General features: G+C 46.6%; 1 protein-coding gene across 2 annotated transcripts in view; it reads right to left on the reverse strand.

Moving 5' to 3' along the window:
- Nucleotides 1–13,618, reverse strand: part of LOC129711769 (multiple epidermal growth factor-like domains protein 6) — a 552,574-nt gene that overhangs the window by 134,919 nt on the left and 404,037 nt on the right. For both annotated transcript variants that reach the window (XM_055659700.1, XM_055659701.1), the window contains 3 exons: nucleotides 8,630–8,755; nucleotides 5,218–5,340; nucleotides 1,506–1,628 (listed from right to left, as the gene is read on the reverse strand). In XM_055659700.1, coding sequence (XP_055515675.1) covers nucleotides 1,506–1,628; nucleotides 5,218–5,340; nucleotides 8,630–8,755 — 372 coding nt within the window. The remainder of the gene's footprint in view (nucleotides 1–1,505; nucleotides 1,629–5,217; nucleotides 5,341–8,629; nucleotides 8,756–13,618) is intronic.

Consider the following 13,618-nt stretch of genomic DNA (forward strand, 5'->3'; position numbering starts at 1 on the left):
GACACAAACAATCTCCCAGAAGTACTGGAGGATAGAGGATCTAAGGGGGTAGAGGAACTGAAAGAAACCTGGACAGGCAGAGTGGGCAGATGTGTGGCAGGTGCAGTTTAATATAGATAAATGTGAGGTGGCAAAAACAAGGGGGCAGATTATTATCTCAATGGGGTTAGGTTAGGTAAGGGGGAGGTGCAGAGAGACCTTGAACACCAGTCACTGAAAGTTGGCGTGCAGGTACAGCAGGCAGTGAAGAAAGCTAATGGAATGTTGGCCTTCATAACAAGAGTATTTCAGTATAGGAGTAAAGAGGTTCTTCTCCAGTTGTATAGGGCTTTGGTGAGACCACATCTAGAGTATTGTGTACAGTTTTGGTTTCCTAATTTGAGGAATGACATCCTTGTGATTGAGGCCATGAAAGGACTAGGCTTGTATTCACTGGAGTTTAGAAGAATGAGGGGGGATCTTATAGAAACATATAAAATTATAAAAGGACTGGACAAGCTAGATGCAGAAAAAATGTTCCCAATGTTGGCTGAGTCCAGAACCAGGGGCCACAATCTTAGAATAAAGGGGAGGCCATTTAAGACTGAGATGAGAAAAAACTTTTTCACCCAGAGAGTTGTGAATTTGTGGAATTCCCTGCCACAGAGGGCAGTGGACGCCAAATCGCTGGATGGATTTAAGAGAGAGTTAGATAGAGCTCTAGGGGCTTGTGGATTCAAGGGATATGGGGAGAAGGCAGGCATGGGTTATTGATTGGGGATGATCAGCCATGATCACAATGAATGGCGGTGCTGGTTCGAAGGGCCGAATGGCCTCCTCCTGCACCTATTCTCTATGTTTCTATGAGTCAGGCAGAAGACGGTGGACGTTTTGGGATTGTGAATCAGGGAGGGGCAACCAGTGTGGACAGGTGAGGTAGAGGAATGAGGCAGGACTTCAGTGGAACTAGGGGAGGAGGGAGTTGAGGGCAGATTGAGCCAGGTGTGGGAGGTGTAGACAGAGGTTGGAAGGTGATGAATGGAGCTCACTAGCGATTTCGAGAGCCTGCTACGAGCTTGCTATAATGAGCCCAGAGTCCTAGATTGAAGGGGCAGCATCTGGTATTTCACTCGGCCATCTTACAACCCAGTGGTATGAATATTGATTTCTCTAACTTCAAGTAACCTCTGTATTCCTCTTTCTCCATCCCTCCCCCACCCAAGTTGCACCAGGTTCCCGTTCTCACCCAGCTAACAGCTAACAATGGCCTGTTTTCTTTATCATCGTTACTTTTTTGCATATCATTCATTTGTTTGTTCTATATCTCTCTACATCCGTCTATATCTCTCGTTTCCCTTTCCCTCTGGCTCTCAGGCTGAGAAGGGTCTCGACCCGAAACGTCATCCATTCCTTCTCTCCACAGTTGCTGCCGGCCCCACTGAGTTACTCCAGCATTTCGTGTCTATCTAGATTCCAATACTTCCTTGGAGCTGCTCTGGTGAGAAGATATGAAGGGGTTAACTTACGGTAACACCGCTTGCCATCAGCACCCAGCTCATAGCCTGCATTGCAAACGCAGGAGAAAGACCCACGTGTGTTGATGCATCCGTGTGAACAATCAGCGATCCCAAACACGCACTCATCCATATCTGTGAAACGCAGAGACAAAGAGAAGAGGGAGAAGGTGGTGGTTGTCAGTGACATAGCAATGGTTCATTCATCGTCTCTACCTGCTGAGATATTCTGGTCTCCGTTCCAGCAACATGCTGATGTCAACATTTCCTCTGGCTTCCAAGTTCTTCCCTGGTTTTGTCCATCATCATGAGGTGTCAACACTGTAATTCTGACCTCCACGACCACTCCAGTTTCCTTTACTCCCTCATTTATTTATCCAAACATTTTTCTCAGCTTTCTCCTCCTTTAAGGCATCTGCCTCTTTAACTAAAATTTGGGGTCTGTGTATTTTCCCCTTAAAGATAGATACAAAATGCTGGAGTGAAGGAATGCGTGACGTTTCAGGTCGAGACCCTTCCTCAAACAGACCAGAAGCGTCACCCATTCCTCCTCTACTGAGATGCTGCCTGACCCCACAGTTACTCCAGCATGTTATGTCTATCCTCAGTGTATATCCAGCACCTACACTTCCTTCCCACACTATTTTCCCCTTATATTGCTCATGGTAAGACTTCTGCAAAATACGTTGACACATTTTTATGAAGTAAATAGTATTTTTGGAAATGCAACCATTGTAGAGATTGTCCCTGCAACACAGGGTCAATGATACGTGCACTATCCACACTGCCAAAAATCCAGAGTCGTAGAATATTGATGAGTGTCTGTACAGGCAATGACCACTACTGGCATAGCCACAAAAAGCTGGAGGAACTCCACGGGTCACAGCACCTCTGGAGAGAAGGAATAGGTGATGTTTCAGGACAAGACCCTTCTTCAGACACTAAAATACAGTTTGAAGAAAGGTCTCGACATGAAATGTCACCTATTCCTTTTCTCCAGAGATGCTATCCTCCCCCAACCTCATCTACTTTATCCGTTGTTCAAGATGTGGACTCTTATACATTGGCGAGGCCAAACGTAGACTGGGCGATCTTTTCGCTGAACACCATCGCTCAGCCTGCATGAACCAACCTGCTCTACTAGTTGCCAGACACTTTAATTCACCTTCCCATTCCTACACAGACCTTTCTGTCCTAGGTCTCCTCCATTAACAGTGAGGCTAAACGCAAATTGGAGGAACAGCATCTCATATTTCACTTGAGCAGCTTACAGCCCATTATTTCTCTCACTTCAGGTTGCCCCAGCATTCCCTCTCCATCTATCACTCCCCCACCCAATTCGCATCTCGTTTTCACCTTATAAACAGCTAACAATGGCCTGTTTCCTTTGTCACTGTTACTTTTTTGCAAATCTTTCATTCATTGTTCTTTATCTCTCCACATCATCGTCTATATCTCTCGTCACTCTTATCCCTAACCAGTCTGAAGAAAGGTCTCGACCTGAAACGTCACCTATTCCTTCTCTCCAGAGATGTTGCCTGTCCCGCTGAGTTACTCCAGCTTTTTGTGTCTATCTTCAGTATAAACTAGCATTTGCAGTTCTTTCCTACACACCACGACTGGTGTGGTGGATGTAAGGTCCTTCAGATCCAACTTAAGAAAAACTCTTTGGATCTTTCTGTGAGTTCACAAAGCAAATATTAAAAAATGTGAAAGTACAATCTGTCCAATAAAGCAGTGGGTTCTCTCAGTTTTTGCTCCAACTTCGTTAAGGCTGGTTGCATTCAAGGTGGTGCCTTGAGCTGCCTTCTTGAACTGCAACATGCTCCCACTGTCTATGGGCATAGAGTTCCATGGTCTAGGGCCAGCAATGATGGTTACTGGGTCTATACACTGGGCTGATGGTGTTGTTATGAACTTGCTTTCATTAAATCTCCTTTTCATGTTCAGTTCAGTTGAGTTTATTGTCATATGTACTGAGGTACAGTGAAAAGCTTTTCTTGCATGCTATCCAGTCAGCGGAAAGACAATACGCGATTACAATCGGGCCATTTACAGTGTATAGATACATGATTAGTGCAAGGTAAAGCCAGCAAGGTCTGATCAAGGGTTACACAAAAAAGCTGGAGAAACTCAGCGGGTGCAGCAGCATCTATGGAGCGAAGGAAATAGGCAACGTTTCGGGCCGAAACCCTTCTTCAGACTGATCGGGGGCGGGGGTGGGTGGGGACAGGAAAGGGAAAAGGAGGAGTAGCCAGAAGGCTGGGGGATGGGAGGAGACAGCAGGGGAGCTGAGGAAGGGGAGGAGACAGCAGGGACTAACAAAATTGGGAGAATTCGATGTTCATGCCCCCGGGGTGTAGACTCCTGTGTAACCTTCGATTCTCCAGCATCTGCAGTTCCCTCTTAAACAAGGTCTGATCAAGGATAGTCTGAGGGTCATCAAAGAGATATATAGCAGTTCAGAACTGCTCTCTCATTACGGTGGGATGATTCAGATGCCTGGACATGTGATGTTGTGATTGGACATTGATCCAGATCGTGACCAGTCAGACTCACCGTCACTCAAATTCTAACCACACCCCACTAAGATCACAACCAATCAAAATCCTAGTCACTCAACATCTAACCACACACCACTCCCATTAATTTCCAGACAAAGGAAACACATTTATTTTCTGATCTCTCAGCTTAAAGAATGCTGAAAGCTTATCTTAACAAACAGTTAAGGCACTCAGTCCTTAAACCATACACTATTATTATTGCTATTCTACTTTCTGCTATTTTACAATATTCTATCAGTGTGTACACCTTCTGCCACACACCTACCCCAAATTTGTACGTTGCCCGGATGACCCCTGGTCACCCAAGGCATTGTCCACACAATACCTGCCACACCCGTGCAAACCCCTGATTTCTCAGGGTGGTAACCACGAGGTCTTAATAAACTCTTAATACTATCACATTACTTTCTTATCACAACTATTATTACTCACCACACACAGCGCGGCCCTCTTGGACAATCCGCCCGGTCCTCCTTTTTAGAACAATTTAGTGCCAGATTCTTGGGTGGGAGAGACCTTCTAACTACCTAGGCACTTCTGTGTCCCCAATGGCTTATCATGAACAACAGGTTATTAGTCCAAATGAAGCGGATAACCGCATAGTTTTTAGATGGCCACCTTTGTCCTGTTGTCCTTAAGAGCCACATTAGGGGCTGGGAAGGCCATGGGCTACTTGTATTTTAATTAACGGTCTCTTACCGACCCTGCTCGCTGCGCCAATTTATCGTGGTTTACCAGACTCAAATTAAAGATAAGATGACACAGACACGCAGAATTCTTCAAGAAGACGAGAAGCCTTTAATTTGCACAAATCTGGGCCTGGAACATTCAGAGATAGTACAGCTCGGCCACTCTCCAAATGTTCTCTGATCCATAATTTCAAGCAGCATTTTATTATGTGCCCAGAGCAACACTGTATGCAGGGGTCTGGTGGAAGGTTATGGTGCGGGTTCTGGTGGAAGGTTATGGTGTGGGTTGCCATGGAAACCCCACACATGAAGCTAAGGGGAAAGCTGAGAATCCATGAAGGGCTCGGTTGAGGAGAGCTTCAGGTTTCTGGGCGTGCATATCTCATATCTGTCCTGTACCCAGCACATTGATGCCATCATAATTAGGGCCCATCAGCACCTCTACTTTCTTAGACACTTTAAGGTGTTTACCTTCACATCCCTTGATGTCACTGGCCAGTCCGTACCCTGGGTGACACTCACACCGAGCCACTCCATGGTGATTCTGGCACTTGTGCATACAGCCCCCATTCTTATCAGCGCATGGATCCTTCACTGCAGAGACAAGTGTACAAATCTCAGACTTTAGCATGCCCTTCCATCAGTGAACTCCTCATCACCCCACCCTCTGGTCACCATCACCCCTCTTGCCTCCACTCCTCATCTTCACCCCACCCTCTACCCACCCCACCCTCTACCCACCCCACCCTCTACCCACCCCACCCTCTACCCACCCAACCCTCTACCCACCCCACCCTCTACCCACCCCACCCTCTGGTCACCATCACCCCTCTTGTCTCCCCTCCTCATCTTCACCCCACCCTCTACCCACCCCACCCCTACCCACCCCACATTCTACCCACCCCACCCCACCACCCCCCCACCCCACCCTCTACCCACCCCACACTCTACCCACCCCACCCTCTGGTCACCATCACCCCTCTTGTCTCCACCCCTCGTCTTCACCCCACCCTCTGCCATATCGCAATTTATCACTCACTGCAGCAATACGAAGGTTCCCCAAACACTGTGCTCATGGAGAATGTGTCTTCGTGTTTTCATCCCCAGCAGCAGACGTGTGCCTGCTTTCGAGGGTTTCTCAAAATGGAGGCATGTATTGACTACGCTGGCATCTCATGTAACATTCTGTCAGAAGTGCCGGGCTTTTCCCCTGGAAGTACCCTTGGCCCACATGGCTTAAAGAAAATGTCTCCTGTGGGCAGGCAGCCTGTGCAGGTCTTCCCAACCCTCTGGGGGCACTCTCCCACCTCCAAAACCCTAGCATCCTATTATTCGGCAGCAACCCCCCCTTGTAACTGGACGAGTGTTGCTTCGATTGCGATAAGTCCCTTTAAATGCTGACTGCACAAAGTGCAGCTGCTGTGTAACATGCAGAGATCTTGGGGACAGCACAGTGACGCAGTGGTAGAAACATAGAAACATAAAAAATAGGTGCAGGAGTAGGCCATTCAGCCCTTCGAGCCTGCACCGCCATTCAATATGATCATGGCTGATAATCCAACTCAGTATCCCGTACCTGCCTTCTCTCCATACCCCCTGAACCCTTTAGCCACAAGAGCCACATCTAACTCCCTCTTAAATATACTCAATGAACTAAATGGTGGCCGATTGGAAAAGGGGGAGATGCAGCGAGACCCGGGTGTCATGGTACACCAGTCATTGAAGGTAGGCATGCAGGTGCAGCAGACAGTAAAGAAATCGAATGGTATGTTAGCTTTCATTGCAAAAGGATTTGAGTATAGGAGCAGGGAGGTTCTACTGCAGTTGTACAGGGTCTTGGTGAGACCACACCTGGAGTATTGCGTACAGTTTTGGTCTCCAAATCTGAGGAAGGACATTATTGCCATAGAGGGAGTGCAGAGACGGTTCACCAGACTGATTCCTGGGATGTCAGGACTGTCTTATGAAGAAAGACTGGATGGACTTGGTTTATACTCTCTAGAATTTAGGAGATTGAGAGGGGATCTTATAGCAACTTACAAAATTCTTAAGGGGTTGGACAGGCTAGATGCAGGAAGATTGTTCCTGATGTTAGGGAAGTCCAGGACAAGGGGTCACAGCTTAAGGATAAGGGGGAAATCCTTTAAAACCGAGATGAGAAGAACTTTTTTCACACAGAGAGTGGTGAATCTCTGGAACTCTCTGCCACAGAGGGTAGTTGAGGCCAGTTCATTGGCTATATTTAAGAGGGAGTTAGATGTGGCCCTTGTGGCTAAGGGGATCAGGGGGTATGGAGAGAAGGCAGGTACGGGATACTGAGTTGGATGATCAGCCATGATCATATTGAATGGCGGTGCAGGCTCGAAGGGCCGAATGGCCTACTCCTGCACCTAATTTCTATGTTTCTATGTTTCTATGTAACTGGCCTCAACTACCTTCTGTGGCAGAGAATTCCAGAGGTTCACCACTCTCTGTGTGAAAAATGTTTTTCTCATCTCGATCCTAAAAGATTTTCCCCTTATCCTTAAACTGAGACCCCTTGTTCTGGACTTCCCCAACATCGGGAACAATCTTCTTGCATCTAGCCTGTCCAACCCCTTAAGAATTGTGTAAGTTTTTATAAGATCCACCCTCAATGTTCTAAATTCTAACAAGTCGCGTCTATCCAGTCTTTCTTCATATGAAAGTCCTGACATCCCAGGAATCAGTCTGGTGAACCTTCTCTGTACTCCCTCTATGACAAGAATGTTACCTTACAGATGAGATAGAGATGTTACCTTACTGCGCCAGAGACCCGGGTTTGATCCTGACTACGGGCGCTACCTATACAGAGTTTGTACGTTCTCCCAGTGACCTGCGTGTGCATTCTTTGGGTGCTCCAGTTTCCTCCAAAGACGTTCAGATTTGTAGGTTAATTAGCCGGTAAGATTTTAAATTGTCCCTGGTGTGTAGGATAGTACTAGTGTACGGGGTGATCGCTGGTCGGAGTGGTCTCAATGGGCCTGTTTCTGCCCTGTATCCCAGTAAACAGAGGGAGCTTGCAATACATCTGTTGGAAATGTTCTCCTGAAACCAATGGTCACCTTCAGCTTGGCATTGCACAGGCTAATCTAACAAGGCATTGCTTGGAATTCACGTTTCCCAAACTTCACAAAGGGTGACCCATAAATTGCCGTTGATGCGAAAAACATTTCGACACCTTGCCATTAGTATTGGAATTTTACAAATCTCTTTGAAGGCAACACGATTGGATTGTCTACATGGAGAAATTCAGCAGGGTCTCCTCACGAGATTTGACATGGCTGCTTGTACAGAGGGATGTGCTGGCTTGGACAGAGTCCAGAGGAGCTTTCCAAGAATTATGCCAGGGATGATTGGGTTAACATACGATGAGCATTTGACGGCACTGGGCCCATAGTCACTATAGTTTAGAAGGATGAGGTGGGACCTCATTGAAACTTACCGAATAGTGAAAGGCCTGGATAGACTGGATATGGAGAGGATGTTTCCACTAGTGGGGGAGTCTAGGACAAGAGGCCACAGCCTCAGTAAAAAAGGACATACTTTTAGAAAGGAGATGAGGAGGAATTTCTTTAGTCAGAGGGTGGTGAATCTGGAATTCATTGCCACAGACGGCTGTGGAAGCTAAGTCAATGGATATTTTTAAGATGGAGATTGACAGATTCTTGATTGGTAAGGGTGTCAGGGGTTATGGGGCGAAGGCAGGGGAATGTGGTTGAGAGGGAAAGAATGATCAGCCATGATTGAATAGCTGAGTAGACTTGATGGGCCGAATGGCCTAATTCTGTTCCTGCAACTTATGAACATGTGATGGGTGGTCCTCTCCGTCCCATCACCAGTCCATGGGTGGTCTGCTACTTACACTCGCAGTGCTTGCCATCCTCCTGGAGCTGGTAGTTGTGTCGACACCGACACTGGTAGTGTGCTATCGACAACTGAACACAATCATGATCACAGCCTCCATTCCCAATCGAGCATGTCTTGATGCCTAGAACATTAAAAAGCAACATCAGATATCTGAAGATGAACATGGTCCATCAGGTTAATCTCATACATCAAATTACCATTTGCACAGTATACCAAGCTAATCTTGGACTTGGTCTTGATGAATATTGTCCTGGTTACCTACAGGTAAGTCTGAACATAGAATAAACAGTACAGGAATAGGCCCTATGGCTCATAATGTTTATGCCTAACAAGATGCCAAAACCAACTCCTATCTGCCTGCATATAATCCATATTCCTCCATTCCCTGCACATGGACTATACCTATACTAAAGTCTCTTAAATACCACTATCATTTCTGCCACTATCACCATCCATGGCAGTGCGTTCCTGGCACTCAGCTCCCTCTGCATAAAAACGTGTCCTGCATCTCTTCTTTAAACTCTTCATTTCTCACTTTAAAGCTACTGTATGCCCTCTAGTAATTGATATTTCCACCCGGGGAAAATGTTCTGACTACCTCCCCAATATATGCCTCTAATAATTAGATATACTTCTATCACATTTCCCCTCAACCTCTGGCATCGCAGAGAAAATAATCCAAGTACATCCAACTTCCCGCTGTAGTTCATACCCACTAATCCAGGCATCAGTCTTGAAACTGCCTATTCATCCTTTCCAACGCCTCCCTATTCTTCCTTCCTGTGATGGGATAACCAGAACTGCACGCAATTCTCCAAATGTGGCCAAACCGAAGCCCTATGGAGCTGGATTTAGTTTAGTTTAGTTTAGAGATACAGTGAGGAAACATGCCCATAGGCCCATCGAGTCCATGGCGAAAAGCGATCCCTGCACACTAATCCGCTAATCTCTTCCCTTTATTCTTCACCCGCGGTCCAACTGCAGTGTCTAGGCGAACTGGGGCTCCGATGTTAAAGCCCCCGGTGGACGATGGTAAGTCCCGTGGCCACTAACCCGCACCGGGCGATGTTAGGCCCCCAGCTCCGTGTCCTTTAAACCCCACGGTTCAAGCAGACCAATCCGCAGTCCAGCAGTCCAACTGCAGCGTCGAGGTGAACTGGGGCTCCAATGTTAAACCCCCCGGCGGACGATGGTAAGTCCCGTGGCCACTAACCCGCACCGGGCGATGTTAGGCCTCGCTCCGTGTCTTTTCAACCCCGCGATTCCCGCGGGAGAAGCTGCCGTTGCGGGAGCTCCGAAAAGCCGTCTCCCACCAGGGACCTGGAGCTCCCAATATTCCTGTCCACCAGGACTGCAGCCGGAGCTTCCGAAGCTCCAAAGTCGGGTCGCAGCCGAGCGCCACCACAGCTCTCCCCGCTCCGAAGATGGCCAGCTCCGCGATGTCAGTTCCGCAGGCTCTGTGACTGGAGACCTCAGGTTGGTCCTGGCTGGAGGCCACCGCCGGCTCCACGATGTTAGGCCCAACGACACCAGAGACCCGACAGGGAAAATGTTGGGTCCCCGTACAGGGAAGAGACTAAAGGTTTCCCCCCCTCCACCTCCCACATATACATAGCTAAAAAAAAACTAAGTTCAAATCATACATTTAACAAGACAAAAAAAAAAGACGGACGACTGTAGTCGAGCCGCTGCCGTTAGGCGCCGCCACCAAGAATATATACATAAATTTGGCTGCCATGTTTCCTACATTACAATGGTGAGTGAACTTCATAAGGACCTGATTGATGGTAAGGGGATGGTATGGGGAAGTAGGTTATGTTTGAGGAGAAGTCAAGACCTTAACCAGATGGTGAAATACATTGTGGCTACTAGGGCTTCCCCTTGTGCTCTTCATAGGTTCCTAAGGTATAGGAGCAGAACTAGGCCATTGGGCACATCAAGTCTACTAAACCATTCAATCATGGCTGATCTATCTTTCCCTCTCAACCTCATTCTCCTGTTTTCTCCCCATAACCCCTTATACGTGTACTAATCAAGAATCTGTCAATCTCCGTTGATTGATTGATAAAAGTATCCATTGACATGACCTCCACTGCCATCTGTGGCGATGAATTCTACAGATTCACCACCATCTGACTAAATAAATTCCTCCTTATCTCCTTTCTAAAAGTACATCCTTTTATTATGAGGCTAAGGCCTCTGGTCCTAGACTCTCTCACTAGTGGAAACATCCTCTCCACATCTATTCTATCCAGGCCTTTCACTCCCCGCTCTCTCTCTGCCACTCCAGATAATTCCAGAACAATATAGAAGTCAGTAGCATTTCTACATCAGACTAGCACAGCTGCAAAGGGAGTAAGTGGAGTGTGGCAGGGATTCAAGTCAGAAACTGCAATCAATTAAGCAATTATTGACCAGCTCCGACGCTGCAGTTTTGATTGGATGATAAACAGATCCCTTTCAAACCTGGCCAAGCATCTGCCACTCGTGTTATAAACTCATGTCGTTTACTAACAAAGCTGCCTGTTAAATAAAGGCAGATGGAAATCATTTTCCTCTCAAATCTGTTCCCAGTTTTTTCTTCTCTCCTGAAGGCACACATTCTTGCTGGGATGCAGGAATCAAAAGCTATTGATCTGGTCAGGCAGTGTGTCCCAGTGAGAGGATGAGCGTTGGCTTTAGCCAGTGTGTCGCCAGGCCAGGTGTGGGGCTGCCTACAGTAAACCCACTGATCCCACGGTCCAGGCAGGGGGGGGGGGGCAGGTTAGAGTTGGGACCACAACACAAACTCTCTTATCTCTGCCGCCTTCATTGGGGCATCTGTGGGAGCACAGATTCGGCAAGTTCACCATTACCTCCCCTGGATTGACACAAAAAGCTGGAGTAACTCAGCAGGACAGGCAGCATCTCTGGAGGAAAGGAATGGATGATATTTTGGGTTGAGACCCTTCTTCAGACCCATTCCTTCTCTCCAGAGATGCTGCCTGTCCTGCTGAGTTACTACAGCTTTTTGTGACTATCTTCAGTTTAATCCAGCATCTGCAGTTCCTTCCTACACATTACTTCCCCTGGTCTGGGGTGGAATGCAGATTCACCCCAGTCTAGGGAAAGGCTAGGGGTTTGGAGCAAAGGCTACTTTAGTTTTAGTTATTTAATTTAGAGATACAGCTCGGAAACAGACGCTTCGGCCCACGGAGTCTGCATCAAGCAGTGATCCCCGCACATTAACACTAGGGACAATTTACATTTATACCAAGTTAATTAACCTACAACCCTGTACATCTTTGGAGTGTGGGAGGAAACCAAAGGCCTTGGAGAAAACCCACGCAGGTCATGGGGAGAATGTACAAACCATTGTCGGGATCGAACCCGGGTCTCTGGCTCTGTAAGCGCTGTAAGGCAGAAACTCCAACGCTGCACCACCATGCTGCCCTCTTGATAATGTAGCCTGTAAACATGTTATATCAGAGCCATTGAGTTTAAACACATTAAACCCCCTGTTCATACAGCAGAGAAGAGTAATGCGAGTTCACCACAACAGTAATTTCTAGAAAAGCAAAATGCTGCAGATACTGAAAATCTGAAATAAAATGCTGGCAATACTCAAGAGGTTGAGCATCATTGGTGGTGAGAGAAAGCATGAACACTTCAGGTTGAAGAGCTCCCCGCAGAATTGGGATCAGTTAGACTGGAACTACTGATTTGACTGTGGTAGGGAAGTAGCTACATAATATTAATGCAGGTTGTACCTATTAAAGGCTGAACTCTTTAAGGAGAAGCACAGTGGTATAGTTGTTGCCTTACAGCGCCAGAGTCCTAGGTTCGATCCTGACTATGGGTTTTCCCTGTGACCTGTGTGGGTTTTCACCGGGTCCCGTAATTTCCTCCCACACTCCAAAGACGTACAGGTTTGTAAGCTAATTGACTTTGGTAGAAATTGTCCCTGGCGTGAAAAAGCCCACGTTTACATGTGATTATAAACCAGACTGAAATGGTATGTAAGATGGTGCTAGTGTATGGGTGATCACATGGACTGGGTGGGCTGAAGGGCCTGTTGCTGCACTGTATCACTATCTCTAAACCTTCCTTCAGAATTGGGAATGGTTAGAGAAGCAGATCCAGGAAAAGGTCATCGACCAGAACTACTGATATCCACCCGTGTTGTGGGCAGGCCCTGACGTTTATATTTCTCCCCAGCTTCTGTCTAAGTGAGGTCCCCCCACACCAATCCTCATTTTTTTTTTTTTTTTTTTTTATTTTAAAAAATTTATTCAATTATTAAAAAATAATATTTACACTACAATAAAACAAGCCAGACGTTTATATTTCTCCCCAGAACCCACCACCATAAATACAATTCTGTCTAAGTGAGGGGTCCCTTTCCCCACACCCCGGACGTAACCCCGGAAAAGGGGCAGGCAGCTGGCTCGGGTAGAGCCCTCCACCGTCTGGCGCCGTGACTCACGGATGGCCAGCTTGGCCACCGATCCTCATTGTGGGTTGATGTGACAATTTAACGTAACCTCGATTCCTTGGCATCTTCCGACAGACATACTTATTCTCCAAATAAAAATGAGCTAATCACCACTCCACGACCAAGACGTTATCATTTTGGACATTCTACTAGGATACTCCAAAATAAATCATGTGTAGACTGCACAACTACTTCATGGAAACATTCAAAAATTATTTAACGAGCGTGTGGGGGGTTACAATTTAAGAGGAATATTTAATTTTAAGAAACAAAGAGTCCATACGACTAGAAAAACCTTTTGTATTTCGGTTTGTGGAGTAGGAGTGTGGAACAAATTGAATGAGGAATTAAAGCAATGTACAAACATGAATCATTTTAAAATGATATATAAAAAAATAATTTTCAAGGGGTACCGGGATGGAGGGGATGGTTGACAAGTGGGGGTTAATGTTTATCTATTGCTTTACAATTGTTTACTTATGTTTGGTTACTTCATATATGAAGTTTGTA

The sequence above is a fragment of the Leucoraja erinacea genome, chromosome 30 (assembly GCF_028641065.1).
Source record: "Leucoraja erinacea ecotype New England chromosome 30, Leri_hhj_1, whole genome shotgun sequence".
NCBI classification, from domain to species: domain Eukaryota; kingdom Metazoa; phylum Chordata; class Chondrichthyes; order Rajiformes; family Rajidae; genus Leucoraja; species Leucoraja erinaceus.